General features: G+C 43.7%; 2 protein-coding genes across 7 annotated transcripts; one reads left to right on the forward strand and one right to left on the reverse strand.

The window, feature by feature from the left end:
* Positions 1-294: 294 nt before the first annotated feature.
* Positions 295-10,442, reverse strand: LOC103748710. The gene is made up of 6 exons (XM_029555134.1): positions 10,400-10,442; positions 8,829-9,452; positions 2,514-2,572; positions 1,904-1,989; positions 548-716; positions 295-378 (listed from the first exon to the last, which is right to left on the reverse strand). Exons 1-6 carry the CDS (start codon positions 10,440-10,442, stop codon positions 295-297), a joined length of 1,065 nt encoding a protein of 354 aa, XP_029410994.1.
* Rbak (RB associated KRAB zinc finger) lies at positions 9,123-22,460 on the forward strand. 6 transcript variants are annotated; one of them, XM_029555170.1, is made up of 6 exons: positions 9,123-9,260; positions 10,558-10,614; positions 12,900-12,927; positions 18,521-18,647; positions 18,993-19,088; positions 20,501-22,460. In XM_029555170.1, exons 4-6 carry the CDS (start codon positions 18,614-18,616, stop codon positions 22,396-22,398), a joined length of 2,028 nt encoding a protein of 675 aa, XP_029411030.1. In that variant the 5' UTR covers positions 9,123-9,260; positions 10,558-10,614; positions 12,900-12,927; positions 18,521-18,613; the 3' UTR covers positions 22,399-22,460. The 6 variants fall into 6 exon arrangements, with proteins under 6 accessions (XP_029411030.1, XP_008849582.1, XP_008849586.1 ...); XM_008851360.3 differs by lacking the exon at positions 12,900-12,927 and having other exon boundaries at positions 9,125-9,260; positions 10,494-10,614; XM_008851362.3 differs by lacking the exon at positions 12,900-12,927 and having other exon boundaries at positions 9,129-9,260.
* Positions 22,461-25,249: the final 2,789 nt, after the last annotated feature.

A 25,249-nucleotide genomic window follows, 5' to 3' on the forward strand; every position in this document is an offset into this window, starting at 1 on the left:
CATACCTTTAATTCAGGCATTCTGGAGGCAGAGGCAGATGAATGAATTTCTGGGAGTCTGAGGACAGCCTGGCCTGCATAGTGAGTTGCAGGGCAGCTAGGGCTACACAGTGAGACTCTGCCACCCCAAATATGCAGTGCTGGGAGGGTCCAGCTGTGTGCATGGCTGGGCGGTCTCACACTGTAGGAACACTTAAGTCAAGTGGAGGTCCCCATGCACGGCTCTCCTAACTAGACCACAGACATGTGACCACACCTCAGAGAACACTGACCTACCTTCCTCAGGCTGATGACCTCAGGCCTCTGTGGTCCCAGAGTTCAAGGTGAGTTTGCTGCGATCTCGTGCCCACACCCAGAGATCTGGGTTGTAAGCCTGGATCTGGAGAGAGAGTAGTGCCCTTAGGAGATGCTGGCTGCCCGGGAAGAACCTGCACCCTCCTTGTCCAACTTCCCAGTCTTCCATTCTCCAAATCCACCCTCCATCTCTGCTCCCATCTCTCTCCAACCCAGCCCATCCCTCTGATCCTATGTGTCCCCGATGCACCTACCTCTTCACACTCCTCTGGGGACACCCAAGCCCTCCAGCCCATGGACCGAATGAATTGGAACCACAGTTTGTGGAACATGGGGTGCTGGGCATAGCTCTTCCCATAGAGGAAATAGAAAATGTCTTGTTTAGGGATCTGGTAGTCCTCCTCCACATCACTGACCAGGTATGTGAGGAAGAAATCAGGGTATTGTGAGGGGTTCAACAAAGGAAGATCCAGAAGGGAAGTTGGGTAGCCATCCCACTTGGGATTGCATCAACGCTGCCCAGAGTAATGAAGGACCAGCCCTTCCTGAGAGCCCATTGTAGACAGAGGCCATTGGAAGTTGTCTCACATGGAGCTGATGAAGTCAAGGCCATCTACAGAGTCTAGAACTGTTTTGTAACTCTAGTTAAGAGTTGACCTCATGGTTTCCCTGTCTCCATCTTTTCCCTCTTCCCTGGACTTGTGCTGTGTGTACACCTGTCTCCCCTATCAGGGTAAGTGTTGGAGCCCCTGGAACTGGAGTTACAGATGCTTGTGAGTTGCCAAGTTCAGTTGCTGGGAACTGAACCTGAGCCCCTTGCAAGAGCAGCAAGTGCTCTTAACTGTTAAGCCATGTCTCCACCCCCACCCCCCATACACATCTTAAACATTTCTTAAAGATTTTTTAAAAACTTTATGTATCTGTGTGTTTGTCTATATAAGTGCATGACACATGTGTGCAGCCTGGACTCTAGAAGAGGACATCAGATCCCCTGGTGCTGGAGTTACAGGCAGTTGTGACCCTCCATGCAGATGCTGGGAACCAAAACTGGGTGCTCTGGAAGAGCAAGAAGCACTCTTAACCTCTGAGCCATCTCTCCAGCTTGTTGTGTGTGTGTGTGTGTGTGTGTGTGTGTGTGTGTGTGTGTGCGTGTGAGGATGTGTGCAGGTGTATAAGTGACAGCATACATATGAGCCTAGAGGTTAACTTCAGGGGTTGCTCCAAGGAGTTGTCCACCATCTTCTTTCACACAGGGCCTCTCATTGGGATATGAGGCTTGTCAGTGAGTCTAGGGTTGCTGGTGAGTGAGCCCCAGGGACCCTCCCACCTCTTCCTCCACAGCATTGGGATTTCAATAACGTTCCATGACGTCTGGCTTTTTATATAGGTTCTAGGGATCAGAACTCAGGGCCTCATGCTTATATGGTCAACGCCTTATTAACTGAGCCACCTCTCAGCTCATTGTTCAGTTTTTTAACTGACATAAGCTTGTTTGTCCTTATAAAGGTACAAAGAGAGGTATATAATAGATGACAGGTCAGAGGCCCACTTCTCAAGACAACTCCCTAGAGCACAGAATAGTGACCAACAGAAAGAGGCAAAATACTCACAGAGCCAGGAAGAAATGGATTGGCTTACACTGCCTGCAGAAGAGGCCAGTGCAACTGAAATAAGCTATTACCACAGACAGGAGGTACTGATGGAAAAAGAAAAGAGAAGTCACACCCTGGAGAGGAAGGACGGGAACAGAGGAAGGGGAGGCTGGAGTGGGAATGTGGCTCAGAGAGGAGCCTGCAGTTTTGGGTGGCTTCCTGGTATGGGGGAGGGTTGAAGGGCATCTGAGGTAAACCAAGTCAGAGAGAGGAGGCCCTTGTTGCCCTAGTATGGCCAGCTCTAAGGTCAGTTCCCAGGGATGGTTTAGGACAAACGTACAAGGTAGTCTTTGCACAGCTGGAGCAAAAAGTCCTAGAGAACTTCGGGGAGATGAGAGGAACCAGACAGTTCAGACAGCAAAGAGGCATTCTCAGGGTAAGTCAATGACCTTGACCTCAGATCCAAAAGAGTACTAGCCAGGCAAGGCCCCTGTCCACTCAGGAAGGCACTGCCAGGCCCTGAATGCAGACACTGGCAGGTCACCAAGGCCAAGGACTGTAACATCAGGTGGAGCCATGGAGGGACAAAGGTGTGGAGCACAGCTCAGCTCAGCCCAAAACTCCTCACCTTGTCAGACACCTTCAGGGTCTTGTCCCAGTCCAGGAACCTTGTCATCACCAGACCTTCTGTGAACAAAGCACACGTGTTAAGAGTGAGAATAGGAACAACTTATGAATGAAAGCCAGGAGAGCCCACCTCCCTGGGGAAGGTCATCCCAGTGCCCAAGGTTCATCCCAGGAGCAGACAGAGAAGAAGGTGCCTTGGGCAAGGGACAGCGACCCTGCCAGAGATTGCCAGGAAGTGGCACCGAGGGAGATTTAGAGCATCAGTAGCATATACAAACATTTAAGATGCTTTTCATGTCTATGTGGTTCTGGGATCAACCCAGGATCTTGCACATGCTAACAAGCACTTCACCATTGACCTACATACCCATCCCTGGACTAAGATGCATTGACAAACTGTGATGTCTCCTCACTGCAGTTAATGTCCTATGTCACAGATCAGAAGATATTCTGAGGATGCTTCCATTTGATGTCATCTATGTGTAAACACGGCCCATGTGCAGGTGAAGATACCCCAGTTTGCAAAGTCAGAAGAGCAGCATTAGAGAGGGGATGCTGGACACCAAGCTTTATTATCCCTATGTGGACCTTAGTCAAGTCTAGCTTAAACCCTTGTCACCTATGTGTCCTCAAGACCTGGAGCTCTCAGGGCTACCAGGGCAGTTTTTCCAAGGGGAAGTGGGATGAGTGGACGTGCCTCCTTTTTCTCAGGAATGGGACAGGAGAGCCCTGAGCAGGTGTCCCCTACCCAGCAGTGTGATGAAGACCTTGTGGTCCTCAGGGAGCACTGTGGACACACACTGTTTCTTGAGCTTCATCCTAAGTCCTCAGAGTGCCTCCACCACCCACACTGGCTGGGGCTCAGGGGTCAGCAGCTCTGCCAGGTCATCCTCAAAGTTCAATAATCAATCTCTCTTCCTCTTCTGGCAGGTGGATGGGGGGAGTCTGACCTCCTCTCTTGGTTCTGAGTGAAGAAACCCTATCCCAGTGTGAATCTTTCCCTTTGACGACATCAGCTCAGCACCAGTGAACCCCAAAGCAACACCATTCAACTGTTGCCTGTTCCAACCACAATGCAATTTCCCCCATTGCTGATATCCAGCTCTCCCCTTACCTTGTTCCTGTCCCCTCCACTGTTTCTCAAAACTTTCCTTATCATAGACACCTTGTCTCCAACAGGATGAAAGATTGAAGGAGCGCTCTGAGATGTTGACAACTGCACTGTCTACTACTATGGAGCATGCCCCCTCCAATCAGGAGAGTGGAAGCCTGCGATGTCATCAGCCTTCCAACCTGGCAACCAGTTTGAAAGAAAACACGTGTAACTGAGAGATTGATGTGCCCACTAGTTCTGAGGCTAGAGGTCATGTCTCTGCCTCTGACCTTAACTTCAGTTCCAGGGGATCTGATGACCTCTTCTGTCTTCTGTGGGCACTGCACAACATGGGTGCATTAACACACATTCAGGCATTACACTCATACACATAAAATAAATTTCAAAAATTTTAAAAATAATTTCCCTAAATATTGGAAATAATACTTTTAGAAAACCAAACTGAGAGAAGAGAGAAAGAAAGAGAGAGAGACTGAGAAAGCCTAGCTCACTGTCCAGATTAGAGTCATTAAGTATTGGGAACCCTGGAGAAGCCAGTAGTGTCCCTGAGTGGAAGGAGCTTAGTTGTGTCTCCAAGGAGACACAGAGATGAAAGGTCACAGGGCAGCTGAGAAAGAAGTGAGAGGCAGTGGACACCCAGCCCTTCACTGACAACACACAATGACAGGATAAGATAACAGCCATGGGGCTGGGGATTTAGGTCGACATCCACTCCTTCACTACATAGTTGCCAAGATACTTGCACATGGCTTCCACCCTCTCCTGGACACAGGAAAGTATGCGGGGAGATGTCTACAAGAGGTCTGATCATGGCTCATCTCATTGCCATGTTTAAATTTTAATTATCGCATGTATGTGTGTGGTATGCATGCGTTGTGTGTGCTCATATTGTATGGATATATGTGTGTGCCCATGCACATGGAGTCCAGAAGTCAACCTCAGTTCTTCCTCAGTTGCTCTCCACCTTATTTTAAAGTTATTTAATTAATAACTAATTAATTAATGTTCTTGAGACAAGGTGTCACTGTGCACCTCTAGCTGGCCTGGGACTTGCTTTGTAGATCCAGTTGTCCTGGAACTCATAGAGATTCACCTGCCTCTGCTTCCGAAGTGCTGGGTTTAAAGACATGTACCACCATGCCCAACATTATTTTTTAAACATTTTTTAATTTGTTTTATTTTGCATGAGGGTGGAGTGGGCACATGCAGAAGTCAGAGGACAACCACTGGAGTCACTTCTCTCCTTCCACTATGTGGGTTCCAGGAGTCGAACTCAGATTGTCAGGCTTGGCAACAGGCTCCTTTACCCACTGATCCAGCTCGCCAGCACTCCACCTGTTTTTTTTTAAATATTTTATTTATTACTTTTATTTTATGTGTATGCATGTATTGCCTGCATGTAGGTAAGTGCACCCATGTCGTGTAATGCATGCGGAGGACAGAAAGCTGTCGGATCCCCTGGAACTGGAGTTACAGACAGTTGTTAACTGCCATGTGGGTGCTAGGATGTGAATCCAGGTCTTCTGCAAGAACAACCAGTGTTCTTAACCTCTGAGCCATCTCTCCAGCCCCTCTACCTGTTGTTTTGAGTCAAGGTCTTTCATTGAACCTGGAGCTCACTGATTTGGCTAGACTAGCTGACTAGAAAGTTCGGGGGATCTTGCTGTCTTCACCTGCCCAGTGCTGAGATTACAGGCTGAAAGCACCACACATACTTTTTTAAAAAAATACAGGGTCTGTGGCTCTGGACTCAGGTCCTCATGCTTATGTAACAAATACTTTACCCACTGAGCCATTCTCCTTAGCCCCTTGCCACCACTGCTCTACTGGTGACAATATAGATGTAGCTACCTCCCAGCAGCCACACAAGTTCACATTTTTTTGTGTGTGTGCAGAATGAGTTCCTACAGCAGATGGACTGAGGGGCAAAAGGAGTCAGGACGGTTGTGCACCTGCAGGTTGGAAGGACCAGTATTTAATACCAAAGAAGGCAGTTTTAGATGACATGGCACACAGAGGTGAGTTCCAGGACCAGGCAATCCATGGGATGACGATTTCATTCATGGCACTGATGCTGTTCTAAATTAGAACAGCGTGGAGGGGAAGGGATGTGAGGGTCAGGGACTGATGTGACAGCATTCCATACAGGGCTGGCATAGCACATGGGGGTCAGGGAGTTCACACATTCCTAACCTAAGCCAGCCACCCAAATGAGATTCAAAATCCAGCTAGACATGATGGTGCACATCAGTACTCCCAACACTTGGGAGACCAAGGCAGAAGGATTGTTGTAAGTTCAAAGCTAGCCTGAGCTACATAGAAAGTGCTAGGCCAGCCAGGGCTATAGTGAGATCCTATCTCAAAAAGAAGAAGGGCGAAGGAGTAGGGCTAGGGAGATGGTTCAACAGGTAAAGCATCTGCTGCAGAAGCATGAGGACCTGAGTTCAATCTCCAGTACCTTCCTTAAAAAAGAAAGCCAGGTGTACAGCATTTACTTAGAATCCTAGTGCTGTGATAGCAGAAACAAGAGGATCCCTGGGGCTCACTGGCCAGCCAGTCTAACTGAATCATCAAGCTCCAGGTTCAGTTAGAACCCTTAGGTCAAAAATGCAATGAGGGACTGGTTAGATGATTCAGTGGATGACTCACTTGCCACCAAGCCCAGCAACCTCAGTTCGGACTTACATGGTGGAAGACGAGAACCAACTCTGACTGCCTCTGACTGCCGCACATCAGACACACACACACACACACACACACACACACACCTTGCAACTCAAATTAGGAGGTTGTAAAACAGAAGGTTTTTGAGTTTTGTTTTGCTTTGGTTTTTTGAGACAGGGGCTCCCTGTACCCCCAGTTGGCCAGGAAATAGCTATGTTCTAGGCTGGCCTCAAACTCACAGAGATCTGTCTGGCTCTGCCTCCCAAGTGCTGGAATTAAAGGTGTGCACCACCACACCTGGCTAAAACAGGAGTTTTGATCAAGACCACAAGTCTATGTGACATCTGTGTAATGAAGATTATTTTCATTCAACAGAGAAAACTACAGTGTAGCAATGTTAGCATTGAGTTCCTACACTGGTACTTGGCAATGTGTGCACATTACAGTGAAGGTATTTCTGCAATAAAAGTTGAATTGGTGCTGGGCATGGTGGCACACATCTTTAATCCCAGCACTCCAGAGGCAGAGGCAGGTGGATCTTTGTGAGTTCAAGGCCAGCCTGGTCTACATAGTGAGTTCCAGGCCAGCTGGGGTTACAGAGAAACCCTGTCTCAAAAAGACTGGGATGGTGGCTCAGTTGTGCTTGCCTAGCAAGCAGGAAGCCAGGCTGTGGTGGTACATGCTTGCAGTTTCAGCCATCAAGAGGAGGATCAAGAGAATCAAACACTCAAGGTCATCCTCTGCTACATAAGGAGTTTAAGACCAGCCTGAGCTACATGGGACCATGTCTCAAATAAACAACCCGAAAGGAGAAATTATCAGTCATATGCTGACACGTGACTAAAGGAACAAAATTAAATAAAATGGTGTGCTATGAAGAAACAAAGAAACAGATGGAAGGCCGGCAGTGTGGCTCAGCTGATAAAGGTGCTTGCCACCAAGTCTGATGATTTGAGTTTGATCCCTGGGACCCACATGGTGAAAGGAAGGAACTGATTACCTCCCATGTAGGGAGTCTGTCTCTTGGTGTGTGGAGTGTTGTTTGTGTTTCAATAAACCTTGGCTGACTGCAAACTTTGCTATTTATCAATGCTTCTCTCTCCTGCAGACTCCTCAGAAGTTCCCCTGTGATTGGTGCTTCAGGGTGGCTCAGTGCCTCTATGACGAACCTCTTCTGCATTTGCATAGAGAATTTTCTGGGTTGGCAGATTTTCTTATTTTGACCATATTGTCATTAAGAATCAACAGGGCAAGAACACTGCATTATTTCAGCAAGAAACTGATAAATCATTGTACCAATTGATAGAATTATGTGAATTGCAGAAGAGCCACAAGCCTCATTAGGGAAAGCCATAAATCCCTTAAAGTATACTCTAACTGGCCCTAAATTAGCAGCCTGGCCTTGTTCAAGCCTTATCAACTGGTCACTCCCTAGACTGAGAGAGGCTGTTTGTGGAGCCCACCTGCCTCTTTTAGTGCTATAGATAACTCACCTGCCTGTCTGAGAAAAGAGATCCTCAAGGACACCAGACCCTGGCATGGAGTTAACTCTTGCAGCTGTGTGCAGCAGAGATCCTATATAAGACCAGACTTCTCCCCATTCAGAGTGCAGACAACCATTCCTCCATGAACAGCTTTTATCAGCCCTTTGCTGGGTTCCCTGTATCCAGGGAGCACATTCCTTGCCTGTTGCAGGTCTGGCTCTGACTCTTATTTCTAAACTTTAAACTCCTTCCTTTTTCCCACCTCCTAAATCTAACACCAATGTTAAGGTTCAGATAGCCCTACCCCCTCACCAACAGGATCCCAAGGACTTCTCATGCTCCTGAGAAAAGGGAACCTAGCTGATAAGCACCTTGGTCTTTGAAGTCAAGAGAAACAGACTTTTCTCCACTGTTTGGCCACCACAGCAGGCTTCCCCTTTGATCTCTAAAGAGAACAGGTTTTAAACAGCCCCACTTTCCCATTTCCTCCCACCCAACTTGAAAAAAAAAAATACATCTTCCCGCCTTCTGCAGGAAGCAGAAGGCTCCCTTTTAAAAGACTCCAGCTCAAGACCAGGGCAGACATTTTCTCTGCCAGGAAGGGAATCTATCCCTTATGTTCCTTTGCTAATAAACCCTAGTTTGATGGAGTTTTATCTGTGTCCTGGTGCCTCCTCCTCCATTCGCTCGTTCTCTGTCAACTTTTTACCTATCAGTACCATTTTTGAAAATTGGCACTGTCGCCTGACTCCACACATCATCTTTGAGAGTTCACAGTTACAGGTATCCATGTTCTTTCTGTATTTTCTGATTGGTTTTAGAGTTTGTATGCAATAGTTGTGTGATCTAGAAAAGCTACCATTCCTGTTTTACTTCCTTGAAAAGCACTGCTGGGCATTTCTTGTACCTACTGTTTGAAAGGAATTTCCAGTGCTTTGGTTAACTGAGCACAACAGACACTTTCCTATTTTAAGACTCAGCCAGGAGAGGACTTAGGACCTACACATAACCCCTGCAGGCTATTTCTTCCAGACTCAAAGGGACTAGGACAAACCGAAGTTGAGCTCCGGGAGGCCATCTCTATCAGCACAGCGCCTCCGAGCTGCTAAGATGAGGTGAGGTCTTGCGCGACGGTCCCTAGACTCGGTGGCGCGTGGACTTCTGGGAGAGAGAGTCTCTGCAGTACTCCTACACCCTAGGCCGTATGGTGGGACACCGCCTTCCAGTGGCTTTTGCACTTGTGCACATCGCGCGTGCGCACTGCCGCCACGACGCCTTGGTTTCCTGCGGGTCCCAGGGTCGCCTACGCCCTTGCTCCCCGGCTTTAATCCCAGCTGAGGCCTGAGCGTCCGGGTCCGCAGTGGGTGGACGCGGCTGTGCTCCGGGGACGCTCGAGCTCGGGGAGCACGGCGCGGACGTCCGGGGCCGGGGACAGAGGTGGCAGGACCTGCCCGGAGCGGCCTCCTCTGCGGCGGCGCGGAGGACGGTAAGGCCCGAGGGCGCAGATCGGCCCAAGAGAAAAACTGGGCCTGGCTTGTCCGCTGGGGGGCGGGGGGAGGGATCTGCGCCTGCGCGAAGCCACCGTTCACCGCTGCCCTCTGCGTGTGGGGCCAGGGAGGATGGCGACCTTGGGGCGACGCTGGACCGCTGCACAGCCTTGAAGGGCTACATGGATGGGCTGTGAGGACGAGGTGTGCGGGAAGGGGGGCCAGCGGCCAAGAGGCCGTCCACACTCCCCCTCCTCCACCGCACACCCCTCACCACCGCTCCAGATTCCCGGGGTGTCTCCCTAAGCATCCATCAGCACCCGTGCTTTCTGCTGGTTCCCTGTCTCTGCCCTGTAAGTTTACAGTGCATTGCAAGAGTGTGTTACCGCCTTGACTGATGGACCAAAACTTTGGGTCTAGAATGGTGGGTGACTTAACCATTTTTTTTTGGTTTGTTGTTAAGAATGCTGAGACGCAAAGTGTCGTCGTCCCCCGCCAAAGTTCCCATTTTTGTTGTTGTTTTCAATGACCAAGCTTAGTTGGATAGTTTGAGAACACATTTCCAGTTATGCTTTATTCCCGTTAGTTTGTCGTTTGTCCATGCCCCTCACCCCATTTCCTTTTCTCTTTTATGTTTTTTGTTTTTGAGACAGGACCTGCTGTGTTACCCATGCAATTCTGGACTCAGCAGTCCTGGAGTGCAGTGGTTGCATGTGTATGCCACCTATCGCAGCATCAGTCTCAAATTTGAGAGCTCAGATTCTTCTTTTTTTTTAATTTATTATTTTTATGTGTGTGCATGTATTGCCTGCTTGTAGGTAAGTGCACCCGTGTCGTGCAATGTCCGCGGAGGTCAAAAGAGGTTGTTGGATCTCCTGGGACAGTTGTTAGCTGCCATGTGGGTGCTGGGATTCAAACCCGGGTCTTCTGCAAGAAGAAGTAGGGTTCTTAACCGCTGAGTCATCTCTCCAGCCCCAAGAGCTCGGATTCTTAATTCTTAGGGCATCTTTGATTTTAAACAAATTGAATAGGTAACCTTTTGGGTTTTGCTCTTTTTTATACTTTGCATTTTATGGTGGCCGACTGGAAAGGGGAGCATTGTTTATACTGATCCCTGAAAGTGTAGCCTAATTACTACCTGATTGCATAGGAGTTAGATGTGCTTCCTTCCTGTCACCCATGTTACCTCTTCAGAGTGTTCACTGACTGTGCTTTCATCTGGTGATTCTCAGGCAAGAGGTGGGTCCTTGGGCAGGCCAGATAATGCCTGACTTCAGTGACCTTGTCATCCCATAGATCCACCATCAACTGTCTACACTTTCCCACGATCAGCAGAAAATGAGTAGATCGCAGGTGAGTGTCTCCTGTTATGGATATTTTCTCTCTTCTTTGTAATGAATTTTAGGAGGCCTTTAAGGATCTGTACTTTAGAATGGTTATGTAAGAGTAAGAAAGGAGATTATCATAAAATCAGCCTGAGTGACAGATGGTCAGGGTCATACATGTAGGCAGTGTGTTCACCTTAAGTCAATGAAGAAGCTTCCATTATGATTGGTTCTTGATAGTCTTAGAAAAAGGAAAAGAATATCCATTGCATCACCTGCAACTACTATTAGAAGATTTTTTTCCCAAAGATTTATATATTTTTATTTTATGTGTATGAGCAGCATTTACCTGCATGTGTATGTACACCACATGTGTAGTACCAGCAGAGACCAGAAGAAGGCATTGGAACCCCTGGAACTGGAGTTATAGAGGGTTGTGAGCTACCATGTGGGTGCTGGGAACCAAGCTTGGGTCCACTTCAGGAGCAGTAAGTGCTCTTAACCTTTGAACCATCTCTTCAACCCTAGAAGACATTTTTGTTACTTATGGATATTGACGATTTCCTAGGACTTGGAAATTTTCTTTGAGTTGATAAGATACAGATAGCTTTCTTGAGGTCATTTCCTTGTTACATCTGTAAGCAGAAGTCCAGCTGCCCAAGGAGAACTTGATACATAATTATAATTGATTTTTTGTGTATGAGTGTTTTGCCTGCATGTGTATATGTGTAGCACCTGTGTGCACTGCTCACAGAGGCCAGATAGGGTATCAGATCCCCTGGAACTGAGGTTAATGGACAGTTGTTAACTACCATGTGAATGCAGGGAACCAAACCAAGGTCTTCTGCAAAAGCAGCCAGTGTTCTAAACCTCTGAGCCATTTCTCTAGCCCTACATAATTTTCTTATGTATATTAATGTTTTGCCTACATGTATATATGTGCTTCATATGCATGCCTGGTGTCTGCCACATTGGGTCCCCTGAACTGGAGTTACAAATTGTTGTGAGACACTGTGTTAGTGCTGGGAACTGAACCCATATCTTCTGCATAGGAGTAAGTCCTCCTCACTGCTGAGCCATCTCCCCAGGCCTCCATAAAATGTTTCTAGGGAACAGAGTGTTGAATATATCCAAGGTGATATATCCCTATTTTTACTTTTTAATTCCAGGAATAAGGTCCAGACTATATATTGCAGTCAGTTGATAATAGACTCTTGAATGTATTTATTTATTTATTTATTTACTTATTTATTTATTTTTATGTGTACGAATGTTTTGCCTGCATATATGTGTACTTGTATCATGCAGTGACAGTGGAGGCCAGCAGAGGGTGTCATACATCCTGGAACTGGAGTTCCAGGAACTGGAACTGCCATGTGGGTGCTGGGGATCCTCTGTAAGAGATGGAGTGCTAAGAGTACCATAAAAGTCTTTTCATAGTAGTTCCCTTAGTATACCTCTTGTGGTTTTTTTGTTTTTTTTTTTTTCTCCCTACTTATGTTTTTACAGAATCTGGGTACTTTATCTTGGTTTCCCAGTTTGGAATGTATTGCCCTAGTTTTACCTTTAATGCATTTTTTAAATTCTTTGTGTGCCTTGGTAAAATTTATAGTTTGATCAGAAAGGTTAATTGGATCAATTATGTCAATTCTTTTTTGGTAAATTTTGAAACAGTGTCTCATGTAGTCCAGGCTGGCCTCCAGCATGCTATGTAGCCTGAGGATTCCCTTAAACTCCTGATCCTCCTGCCCCACTTCCCAAGTTCTTGGATCACAGGTGTGCACCACCACTACCAGCTTGTCCATTCTTTTGGCAAGACTGTTGTCTTGTTACTTTTCTTGTTTCAGCGATAAAGTACCTTGCCAAAAGCTACTTAAGGGAGAAAGTGTTTCTTTTGGCTCACTGTTCATATACTGGGGAAGGCAGCAGAAGCTGAGGGGAACTGATAACATCTTCAGAGTCAGGAAGCAGAAAGAGATGAATGCATGCTGCTGCTTAGCTCCCTTCTCCACTTGTGTAGTCCAGGATCCCAGCCAGGGACTGCCCCCGCCCTCAGTGGGCAGGTCTTCCCACCTCAGTTAACACAATCAACCGTCTGTCTCCCAGAATCTAGATTCTTTCAAGTTGACAGTTAACACTAACCATCATAACTGTTGTACATAGCGTTTGTGCATTTTCTTTTAGAAGCATCTATTATACACCTGTTTTTGTTGGTGTAAGGTTAGCATCTACTCAGCGATGATCATTTTCACAATCCTCAAATTTCCTAGGAAGGCGGAATGGTAATTCATTGATTTCTTCTTTATTTACCAGCTAGAATACTTTTCTGAAAGTCCAGAAGGTAAGATACAAGTTCAAGACCTTCCTGGGTAATTTAGATGACCATATCTAAAACTAAAAATACAAAAAAGCATGGGTAATGCTTGGGTTCAACATGTAGTATTGTGTACACATGTGTGTGCAGACACAATAAATAAATAAATAAATAAATGTTAAAAAAATAAAGTTTTATACTGTAAATCATAAAGTACTTACTAAAATGACAGCACTGTTACAACTTAGGATATAAAAAATAGTATCACAAAAAAATAACTAAGGGTTTGAGGATGTCGCTCAGTGGTAGAGCCCTTGAGTAGCATGCATGAAGCTCTGGATACCAGCACTGCAAACAGCAGCAATCACAGTACATGTAAATGGCCTAAATACTCTACTTAAAAAGCATGGAGTGAATAAGAGCTGGAAAGATGGCCCAGTGGATAATGGCACTCACCGCCAAGCCTGATGACCTGAGTTCTGTCCGAGACCCACGTGATAGAAAGAATCAACCCCTAAAAATTATCCTCTGACCTCCACTCAAGCACTATGGCATGCATGACTTCCCCTCCCTCAACACAAAACAAGTAAATTTAATAGAGTGAATAAAAAAGTAGGGCCTAACTATATGCTGCATACAGGGAATGCACAGAAACATTTTTAAATTTTTTATTCATATGTATATGCATATATTGCACGCATGTATGAAGGTCATAGGACAACTTGTGGGAGCCAGTTCTTTCCTTCTACCATGTAGGTCCCAGGCATCAAACTTGGGTCATCAGGCATGTGTGGCAACTGCCTTTACCTACTGAGCCGTCTCAATGGCTTTATCATGTCAACATTACTAAAGAGAAAGCCAGAGTGACTTCAGAAATAATAGTTTGCACTGCACAGCACCAGACATAAGAAAAGCCACTTCTCAGTGGCAAGGTGATTACTTAATAAAGAGGGCATAGGTGCTTGAGGGATTTTATTTGGTCTTTTTTAGGGAATCCAACCCAGAAGAGAATTTTACATGGTATTATAGACAGGCCAAACAATCTTGAGAGTCCGTGTACCTAATAAAACACAAGAAGCAAAAAACAAAAGAACTGCAGAGAAACAGGTGAAACTACAGCTTTTACTTCCTCCCTCACAGACAACAGGATACAACAGAAAATTGCATATATAGTACAATTGAGAATTGAAGGATAAATCCAGTTCCTGTTCATCTGTCATTGCTGAGACCAGAAGTCCGTAGTCCTCATGTCAACATTTTGAGTCATTGTTAGAAAGCCACATGAAGGTTACAAAGAAAGTCCCCTCCCCCCTCATATGGCTTCATTTTACATTTAGATCCTTGATCTAGTTGGTGTTCATTCTCTGGTGGTGTGAGGCCTAGGGGCAACTCTATCCATTTCCAGATGGCTATATCTTAACTCATAGCCTTGTGTCACTACAGCAAAATACCAGAGACAGCTAACTTAGAGAGAGATAGTAATTTAGTTCACAGTTTTAGGGGTCCACCAGTATGACACTGATAGCAGTCTACTTGACTGTATCACATTATGGATCATGGTAGAGGAGTGTCTGACCAGACAGGAAAAAAGAGACTGGTACCCACTGTCATTTCTTAGGGCACATCCTCAACAGGCTAAGGACCTCTGCCTGGGTTCCACCCTTCAAGGTCTCACCAGGTCCTAACAATGTCACCTTTGGAACCAAGACTTTAATCACAATGGCCTATTGGAGACCTTTTAAACCACACCCAAGCCATAGTAGTGTTTGTTAGAAGTCAGTTCTGCAGAGGATGTAGCTCAGGGATAGGGCATTTGCCTAACATGTGCAATACCAGTGCCTCCCCTCCAAAAATAAATAAGTAGTTTGAGGTGGTGTCCCCATTACCATATAGTAATGAAGTTCCACTTGCAGATTTTGTTTGCCTTTTTACTTGTCTGTATTCATGTATCAGAAAAAAACTTGAAGATATTTGATTCTGATATTAAATCTAGGGCCTTGGGTATACTAAGCATACACTGTGCCTCTGACCTACACCCCTGTTCTACAAAACGATTTAAATCATAGAGAGTCACATTTATAATCTTGTAGTATTATCCTTCCCCCTACATAACTACTCCCCAGTACTGGGGCTTGAACAAAGGGCCTCACATGTGCTAGACAAGTACAGTTAACCACTGAGGTATATTCCCAGCCCTTGGTTTTGCTTTTTTGTTTTTTTGGGAACAGAATCTTGCTATGTATCCCAGGCTGACCTTGAGCTCATGATCCTCCTGCTTCAGCCTCCCAAGTGCTGAGATCACGTGTATGTGTTACCATGCCCAGCTCATCTTGTTTTATTTTGTAAAATAGAAACTCACTATGTAACCCACACTTGCCTCCCCTCCCAAGTTTCTGGGATTACAGGTGTGCAATGCCACTCCCAGCTGTGTGTGTTAATTTTATGGTTGTGTTATCTAGCAATTGTTGGGTTGGTTTCCTTGAGTCTCTAAATTTTCATTTCATCTGCTTCTGATTTTTCATTTCATCCATTTCTGATTTTAATGTTAATATATGTACTTAACCATTAAGTAAAATCCTGACTCAAGTACTCAAAGGACTGACATGAAATGTGAACATTTAGGTATATACAGAAACTTAAATTGTGTACACTTGAGCATGATATATAGACATGTACATATCATATATGCAGGTGTGTACATGTCACCTATGCATACTATGGTTTAAGGATGCACATGTGTGTATATGCACATATGTTGTTAATAATAAAGTATCCATCAGTTTGTTTTCTACAGTTCTTAAAACTAGGTGTACATTTTGAATATATTTTGTATATTTTTCAAGTGTCTTTGGAGACAGAAGGGTTTTCTTCTTAGCTGTAATGGTATATGCCATTCATGGTTTTCCAGATGTTAAAATAATTTGTTTGAGGCAGGCAGATCTCTGTGAGTTCCAGGACAGCTGGGGCTACAGGGAGACCCTGTCTCAAAAAGGCCAAAAATAAAAATAAAAAATGAGTCCTGTGCTGGGGAATGCACCTCAGTGGTAGAGTGCCTGATTAGCATAATGAGCATAATGTCCTATTTGGCTATTGTGTGTGTGTGTGTGTGTATGCTGTTACTGGATTTTCCTTGTTGATATTTTATTTTGAAGGCTGTTTATATGGAAAGAAGTATAGAACTTTATGTTCCTTACTGACAGACCAGTCTTCTAACCCTGCGTAACACCCTTGCCTTCTGAACTGACTTACTCGAAAAGTTATTATCTGCTCTATATGAACTTATCAGCTCATTTCTTGCCTGTGGATAGATAGACTTGGATGGTGTGCTCCAGTGACAGTTCTGCCTTTACTATATCAAGGAGTCTCAGTCTAGTAACCTACAAACATCAGTGTTTTATGGAAACTATTCTTAGGTGTAAATTGTCTTGCCTTTCTGAAAGTGGCTTTATAGTATTCTTATGTTTAAAACATAATTTGTTGCCAGCATAGTGGCACACGCCTTTAATCCCAGCATTTGGGAAGCAGAGGTAGGAGGATCTCTATGAGTTTGAGGCCAGCCTGGCCTATATAGCAAGTTCTAGGCCCTGTCAATCATTCATTCAATCAATCAATCAATCAATCAATAGTTTGTCTTGCTGTACAGTTCTGTGTTCTAAATCCTTTCAACCTTGTGAGCAGCCTCCTTTGTTTTCTTTTTTTTTAATTTTCATTTCTTTTTTTTTTCTTTTTTTTTTGTCTTTTTGAGACAGGGTCTCCCCGTAGCCCCAGCTATCCTGGAACTCACTATGTAGACCGGGCTGACCTTGAATTCACAGAGATCCGCCTGCCTCTGCCTCCCAAGTGCTGGGATTAAAGGTGTGCACCACCACGCCCAGCTTTTCTGGCTTTTTTGAAAACTTTTTGAAATTTATTTTTATTTATGTGTATGAGTGTTTTGCTTACAGGTATATATGTGCACCATGTATGTGCCTGATAGCTGAGGAGTTCAGAAAAGGATATTGGACCCCTGGAACTGCAGTTAGAGAACTTGTGAGCCCCCATGTATATGCTGGGAGCTGAAGCCAGGTCCTCTGCAAGAGTAACAAGTACTCTTAACTGCTGATCCGTCTCTCTATCACCTTTTTTGGGGAGAAAAAAAAATTTTTTTAATTATGTGTGGGTATGTGTGAGTGTAGTTTAGTTTCCCATGGAGGCCAGAAGATGGTGTTGTATCCCTTGAAGCTGGAATTACAGCTTTAGATATTTTATCAGGTAGTTGCTGGATCTCCAAATTTTTTTTCCCTAATATTCTCTTTATTTTTAACTGTTTTGGCACTTGTGTGGAGGTAGGAGCTGTTCTGTTGACACAAGGCCCATGTAGCCCAGCTGATCTTGAACTTACTCTGCAGCCCAACTGGCTTTGAATTCTTTTTTTTTTTTAATGTTTTTTTATTTATTAATTTTATGTGTATGAGTGTATTGCCTGCATGTATGTTAGTGCACCTGTGTCATGCAGTGGTCAGAAGAGGGCTTCAGATTCCCCTGGAACTGGAGTTAAGGATGGTTCGTAGCCACCATGTGGGTGCTAGGAATCGAACCTGGGTCCTCCGCAAGAGCAGTCAATGCTCTTAACCGCTGAGCCATCTCTCCAGCTCCTTGGCTTTGAATTCTTAAGTCTATTTGCCTCTAGGATAGTGCTGGGATTTTTTTAGGCATGTGCTCCGATGCCTGGCTTTTCTTGAGGATTTTTAAAAACAGCTCAACAGTTCAGTGTCTTAAGTTCTAAATATTCTCCAATGATTGTTTCTTAGCAGAATGCTCTCATTTTATTGGAAGCAATATCTTAATTTATAAAAAAAACAAAAATATGAATCAGTGGGCCAGCAAGATGACTCAGTGGGTAAAAGCACTTTCCATAAGTACCTGATGACCTGAGTTTGTTTCTGAAACCCATGTCAAGGTAGAAGGAAAGAACTAGGCCCACAAAGTTGTCCTCTAGCCTCCGTACATAGGTCCTCTGCTGTCTCTGTCAGTACTGCCAGAACCACAGAATCTCAACAGACTCAGCTGTCTGTAGGTGTTTGGTTTCATTTCCTGTTGCTATGGTAGAATGCTTTGATGAGAGAAACCTGATGAAGAAAGGCCTTATTTGGCTCACAATTCCAGATGGCAGTCCATCATTGTAGGGAAATCAAGGCAGCAGGAACTGGAAGCAGCTAGTCATGTTATATCCATAGTCAGGAGCAGACAGCAGTGAATTAAATGCATGCATGCTAGTGCTCAGCTAACTTTTTTCAGTTTTACATAATCCAGGATTCTCTGCCCACACTGTTCAGGTTGTTGTACCTCAGTTAACATAATCAAGATAATCCCTCACAGGCCAACCTATTTAAGACAGTCCCTTATTGCAGCTCCCCAGGTGATTCTAGATTATGTCAAGTAGACAATGAAAACTAGCAGTCACAGTAGGGTTTAATTTTTGTTTTTGTTTCTCAAAAACAGCATATTTACAATATGGTTTGTTTTCCTTGTTTTCCTGGAAACATAAAACAAGCTGTACAATGTTAATGGTTACCTGTGCCAGTGAGCTTGGCATGTACCTTTTCTGTTTTCTCCCTACTCATCACAATGCCATTTGCAGGGGCCAGTGTCATTCAAGGATGTGGCTGTGGACTTTACCCAGGAGGAGTGGCAGCAGCTGGACTCTGAGGAGAAAATCACATACAGGGATGTGATGCTGGAGAACTATAGTAACCTTGTCTCTGTGGGTGAGGACCACATGCTTTCTAAATACTGTCAGTTTAACATTTTGTCCTTTAGTTTGAAGGAACAAGTACTAAGAGTCTTTCAATCACTTTAAGCAGACATGGAGTGTATCTTTACTGCTCTTTGAAAGAGTCTACTTGCTTTGCCTTGGGGTACTGGATATTGAACCCAGAGCCTCCTGCAAATTAGGCAAGTGCTCTACCTCTTAGCTACATCCCTATCCCTGAAAGAGTCTTCTTTTAATTAGGCAAGATTCGGAGCATTATATAGCTTGTGAGGCAGCATCCTCTTACAGTGGTTCTACCGCCAGCCAATTAGTACAGACCTTCTCCATTTCTTATTAACAGGATATGGTATTATCAAACCAAATGTGATCATTAAGTTGGAGCAGGGAGAAGAACCATGGACAGTGGAAGGCAGCCTCTCCTCTCAGAGTCACCTGAGTAAGTGAATATAGTGTGAAATCTTAAAAAGTGTCACCACAATTAGTATTGTAGGAGATTTCATAACTTAATGTTTGGAACCAGATGAACTCCAAGAATATGAGTATGGAAACTCGTTTTTATAATCAGAAAATTTAAAAGTACTATGATAATGGGAGGTATAACTGGTGTGGGATAAATTTAAGTCAACAAATTAAAAAAATTAATGGCTACAAATAGCGTTTGCTTTTTGTCACAGACTCTTTAATCCCTGGTTCTGGTACTTTCCCTCTTTAAACAGGAGATTTTAGAATGTTTGCATTTACTGGGGGCTAGAGAGATGGCTCAGAGGTTAAGAGCACTGACTACTCTTCCAGAGGACCCAGGTTCAGTTCCCAGCACCTACATAGTGGCTAACACCCATCCATAACTCCAGTTCCAGGGGATTCAGTTTCCTCTTATGACTGCTGCAGGTTTGCACAACACAGATATACTTACATACATGCAGGTCATACAAGCATACACACATAATATAAAAACAAATACATATTTATATAAAGAATGTTTGCATTTATTACATGCATGGTAGAAAAACAAAGCTTTCACTGGCCTTGTGAAAGCTCAGGTCTGTAGTCTCAGCACTCCAGGTGAGGCTGAAGAATGTCTGCAAGTGTGAAGCAAGCCTGGTCTACATAGCAGGACCCTGTTTCAAATGAACACTTAAAGGCAAAGGTTTCAGAAGTGTCTAGAACAGTACTCCTATTGTGCAGTGGTGCCATTTAATAGAAATAGTAATCTATTTCTTCTAAATGAAGTCCATATTTGAACATTCTATTTACTTATGTCCAGTAATTGTTCTCCGTTGATCCCTTTTCCTGTAGGTCCTCCCACTTCTGTCTGGGTCTCACTCCTTTTCCTGTGGATCCTCCCACTTCTGTCTGGGTCTCACTCCTTTTCCTCTGGGTCCTCCCACTTCTGTCTGGGTCTCACTCCTTTTCCTCTGGGTCCTCCCACTTCTGTCTGGGTCTCACTTCTTTTCCTGTGGGTCCTCCCACTTCTGTCTGGGTCTCACTCCTTTTCCTCTGGGTCCTCCCACTTCTGTCTGGGTCTCACTCCTTTTCAGTAACTTTGTTCTTTGCTCAACATTTCTTAGACCAGTTTCGTGGTTTCTGTCAAAATTGTAGAGATAATATTTGTAAGTAATTAAGTCCTTTTTCAGCGTGTATTCACTCTCCCTCTTCTCACTATTCTTACCCATGTACGTATTTTGTATTAGAAATTAAAGGCCAAAAAGACGCATACACTCACAATTTCCACACATGGAGATTTACTATAAAGCCAGATTCAGCCCCACAAATACGGTTTTTAGGCCCCACTCTCCTGTAGCTTATGTATTCACATTAACAAGATTTGTTCAATCTTATCCTTTTCAGAAATCTGTAAAGTTGATGACTCATTAGGAAGAATCCAAGAAAATGAAGACAAATGTACAAGGCAAGAGGATGATCTCAACAGTCAAAAAGCAGAAAGAGGGATTATATTTGAGAAAACTTACAACCTAGAACCACCTCTCTTTTCTTTGAACACCAGAGCTCACAATTGTGTCTCCTGTGGGAAGACTTCGGAATCTATTCCAGAATTAATTAGTAGTGACGGAAGCTATGCAAAAGAGAAACCCAGTGAGTGTATTGAGTGTGAGAAATCATATGGAGAGAAACCCTATGAATTTGATCAAAATGAGAATTCTTGTTCTCAACATGATCAAGGTATTCTACAGAAAATCACCATTTTGGAGAAGCCCTTTGAGTATGAGTGCATCGAAGCCTTAGACAGTAAAGCTGTCTTCATGGCTCATGGGAGAGCGTACATGGAAGATAAATCCTATGAATGGAATGATTCAGGCCCAGACTTCATCCAGATGTCAAATTTCAATGAGTATCAGAGCTCACAAATGGAAATGAAGCCCTTTGAATGTACAGAATGTGGGAAATCCTTCTGTAAAAAGTCCAAATTCATCGTACATCAGAGAGCTCACACAGGAGAAAGACCATATGCATGTAATGTGTGTGGAAAGTCCTTCAGTCAAAAGGGAACCCTCACTGTACATCGGAGATCACACTTAGAGGAGAAACCTTACAAGTGTAATGAATGTGGGAAAACCTTCTGTCAAAAGTTACACCTCACACAGCATCTGAGAACTCATTCAGGAGAGAAGCCCTATGAATGTAATGAGTGTGGGAAAACTTTCTGCCAAAAGACACATCTCACTCTACACCAGAGAAATCATTCTGGAGAGAGGCCCTATCCATGCAATGAATGTGGGAAATCCTTTTCCCGCAAGTCAGCCCTCAGTGACCATCAGAGAACACACACAGGAGAGAAGCTTTATAAATGTAATGAGTGTGGGAAATCCTACTCCCGAAAGTCCACTCTAATCACACATCAGAGAACACACACAGGAGAGAAGCCCTATCAGTGTAGTGAGTGTGGAAAATTCTTTTCTCGGGTGTCATACCTCACCATACACTACAGGAGCCATTTAGAAGAAAAGCCCTATGAATGCACAGAATGTGGTAAGACCTTCAATCTAAATTCAGCTTTTATTAGGCATCGTAAGGTACACACAGAAGAGAGACTCCATGAGTGTAGTGAATGTGGGAAGTTCTCTCAACTGGCGTATCTCCCTGACCACACAAATGATTTAGGAGAAAAACCCTATGAATGTAATGAGTGTGGGAAAACGTTCCTTGAAAATTCAACCTTCAGTGTGCACCAGTCCATTCCAGAAGGGGAAAAAACTTATGAATGTAATATATGTGGGAAGTCATTCACTGATTTGTCATGCTACACTGTACATTACAGAGGTCATGCAGAAGACAAACCATTTGGGTGTAATGAATGTGGGAAAACCTTCTCTCATAATTCATCCCTCTTTAGACATCAAAGAGTACACACAGGTGAGAAGCCCTATGAATGTTATGAATGTGGGAAATTCTTCTCTCAGAAGTCATATCTCACTATTCATCACCGGATTCATTCAGGAGAAAAACCCTATGAATGTAGCAAGTGTGGGAAAGTCTTCTCTCGGATGTCAAACCTCACTGTACACTACAGAAGCCATTCAGGAGAGAAACCCTATGAATGTAATGAATGTGGGAAAGTCTTTTCTCAGAAATCATACCTCACTGTACATTACAGAACTCATTCAGGAGAGAAACCTTATGAATGTAATGAATGTGGGAAAAAATTCCACCACAGATCAGCCTTCAATAGCCATCAGAGAATTCATAAAAGAGGGAATATAAATGTACTCAATGTAGAAAATCTCTGAGGTCTTAATTTTTCTGTAACCATTAGGTTATAATGAATATCAGAAATCCAATATGAAGTCAAGTATGGGTTTTTTGTTTTTCTTTTTTTCAATTTTTTAGTGCTGGGAATTTAGCCCAGGACTTTGCAAATGATAGGTACACATTGTACCACTGAGCTACATCCCCAATGATTCTTCAGCTAAGTGTCCATGCTCCCAAATGAGAGGACATGAGATCTATTTTGACCTGTATTCTCAGAGGAAAAAAAATCCCTAAAACTACAAGAATCAAGCGCTTCGATGACTGTACAACCCATAAGAGACTAGATAATTTATACCAGAGTGAAATTTGAGAAATATTTAATATTTATTTTGGGTTCAAACTATATTTACATATCAGGGAGTTGTGCTAAGAAATATCAGTAAGGTGAATATGTACCACACCTTGGACATTATTATGCTAAAAGCCATATTTCTGATGTTCATAGACAGTTGTTTATATGAGAAAGATGCAAGATGCTGACAGTTCTGAATAAGTCTTTATAAGATGAAGTTAAAGTCAGAAGCTTAGCATAAGGACAGTAGCATTGAATAAACATGTAGCAGCTCTGATGTTTTAGAAATGCAATCTAATAGTAATTCTATGCAATATTCTGCAACCTTGGTTTTGTGAAAACAGTGTTGAGCATTAGAAAAACAAAATATGCTAACAGGATATATTGTTGGTGAAATGTGTTATAGGAAAGTGCATAATTTTCTATTTAGAATTTACAAGTGGGGTTTTTTTATGTGTGTGAATGCCTCATTAGTAAAGAGTAGTTTTTGTAGTTTTTCAGCTAAGCAAAAAAAGTTTTAAAAAAATACTATTTGGGAGGACTGGAGAGATGGCTCAGCACTGAGTGCTCACAGAGGATCTGCATTCAGTTCTCAGCACCCACATAGTGGCTCACAGTCGTCCAAAATTCCAGTCCCAAGGATCTGATGCCCTCTTCTGACTTCCACGAGCATTGCACACTCATGGTGCACTTAGATACATGCAGGCAAAACACGTGCACATAAAAATAAATCAAAAAATGTAATACTATTTGATAAGCTGTGCATACATTATTTGGGGCTGCTTAAGTTCATTTTGGTGGAGCTGAGAAAGTACTGCTTGTGCTCTGTGAGAAATCCCAGCTCTCACATCTGTTTGCTAATCCACAATGTGAAGAGAACCCAGTGGTAAGTAATTTAGAACTTTTACCTGAATTTTTACATAAGTATGGTGTCATTTTTGTTTATTGACCTTTATTTTCAATGTTTTAGAGCAAAGTATGTTTCTAGCAGACTTTTTTAAAATCTATTCACCCATCAGTCCTTGCTAGGAGAATTTGGCTACCTACCATTTCTTCGCACTATGAATCCTGAGGTTAAATCAATGGTTCCATTCTAATTGCCAGTACAGTACCCTCTCATTTTTCCACCCTTGGTGGACAGGAGATGAGTTCCAAGACCCCTAGTGGATTCCTAAACTCAAGATAGGATGAAAGTATAGGTAATGTGGTTCTGCAACACTTACTGTAAAGGTAACTGCCTAGTGATGGACATGTATACAGTGTAGATACACTAGACAAAGGATAATTGATGCGCCCCCATGAGATTTCATCAAGACTGTGTTAAATGGTGTGCAATTTAAAAACTTAGGAATTGAGGGTTTTAGGTATATTCAGAAGTAAAGCACTTGTCTAATATGCAAAGGGTCTTCTGTTTGATTCCCAGTACGGTACACCCCTCAGGACATTATGAATTGTTTGTGAAGTTTTCCATTTAGTGTTTTTGGACTGTCGTCCCACAAATAGCAAAACTTCAGGAAGAGGAGCTACCATAACTTGATTATAGTGATGTTCTGGTTTGTTTCTCCGCTATTGTGACAAAATACTCTGACCAATACTAACTTGGGGAGGAAAAGGTTTATTCAGCTTACATCTCCCGGGTTACAGTTCATCAGGGAGCCCAAGATAGGAACTCAGGTTAGGAGCTGGAGCGCAGGCCATGGAGGAATGCTGCTTACTGTCTTGCTCCCCTGGCCCCTGCTCAGCCTGCATTTCTTTTTTTCTTTTTTTTTTTTTTTGTAATTATTTTTATTTTATGTGTATGAGTGTATTGCCTGCATGTATGTGAGTTCACCCGTGTTGTGCAATGCCACATAGGTTAGAAGAGGGCTTCGGATTCCACTGGAACTGGAGTTAAGGACGGTTCGTAGCTGCCATGTGGTGCTGGGAATCAAACCTAGTTCCTCTGAAAGAGCAGTCAGTGCTCTTAACTGCTGAGCCATCTCTCCAGCCCCTCAGCCTGCTTTCTTATGCAACACAGGCCCACCTTCCCAGGGGTGGCACCACCCACAGTGGACTGGGCCTTCCCACATCACTCAACAATCAACAAGATACCTCCTGGCCATGGCCACAGGCCAGTCCAATGAAAGCAGTTCCCCAGTTGAGGCTCCCTCAACCCAGGTGTCTCAAGTTGACACTAAAGCTATCCAGCACAATTGACCCCCTTGTCAACTTGACACATAAACCCATCACTATTAAACCATAACCTTTCCAATTATCCCCAAGATATAATGTTAACATTTAATATCACAACATAAAAAAAAAAAGAGTACAACCTTAAAAACCCCACAGTCTGCAGGGCATGGTGGCGCATGCCTTTAATCCCAGCATTTGGGAGGCAAAGGCAGGCAGATCTCTGTGAGTTCAAGGCCAGTCTGGTCTGCCTAGTGAGTCTCAGGACAGTTGGGCTACAGGGAGATCCTGTCTCAAAAAGACCAAACAAAACAATAGCGAAAAAACACCCCATAGTCCTTAAAAAAATTCAAACACTTAAAAGTCCA

Source organism: Nannospalax galili, unplaced genomic scaffold (genome assembly GCF_000622305.1).
Source record: "Nannospalax galili isolate Female #2095 unplaced genomic scaffold, S.galili_v1.0 scaffold664, whole genome shotgun sequence".
NCBI lineage: Eukaryota > Metazoa > Chordata > Mammalia > Rodentia > Spalacidae > Nannospalax > Nannospalax galili.

Excerpts from the sequence above, each read along its gene's own strand:
- LOC103748710 (XM_029555134.1), bottom strand. The coding sequence starts at position 10,442 with ATGGGTGACAGGAAGGAAGCACATCTAACTCCTATGCAATCAG. Across the intron at positions 2,573-8,828 it reads CCTCCCGGAGCTCAACTTCG|AAGGTCTGGTGATGACAAGG; the intron begins GTTTGTCCTAGT and ends CTTTGTTCACAG. Across the intron at positions 717-1,903 it reads ATCCATTTCTTCCTGGCTCT|ATACCTGGTCAGTGATGTGG; the intron begins GTGAGTATTTTG and ends TTTCTTCCTCAC.
- Rbak (XM_008851360.3), top strand. Across the intron at positions 18,648-18,992 it reads TAGTAACCTTGTCTCTGTGG|GATATGGTATTATCAAACCA; the intron begins GTGAGGACCACA and ends TCTTATTAACAG. Across the intron at positions 19,089-20,500 it reads CTCCTCTCAGAGTCACCTGA|AAATCTGTAAAGTTGATGAC; the intron begins GTAAGTGAATAT and ends TATCCTTTTCAG.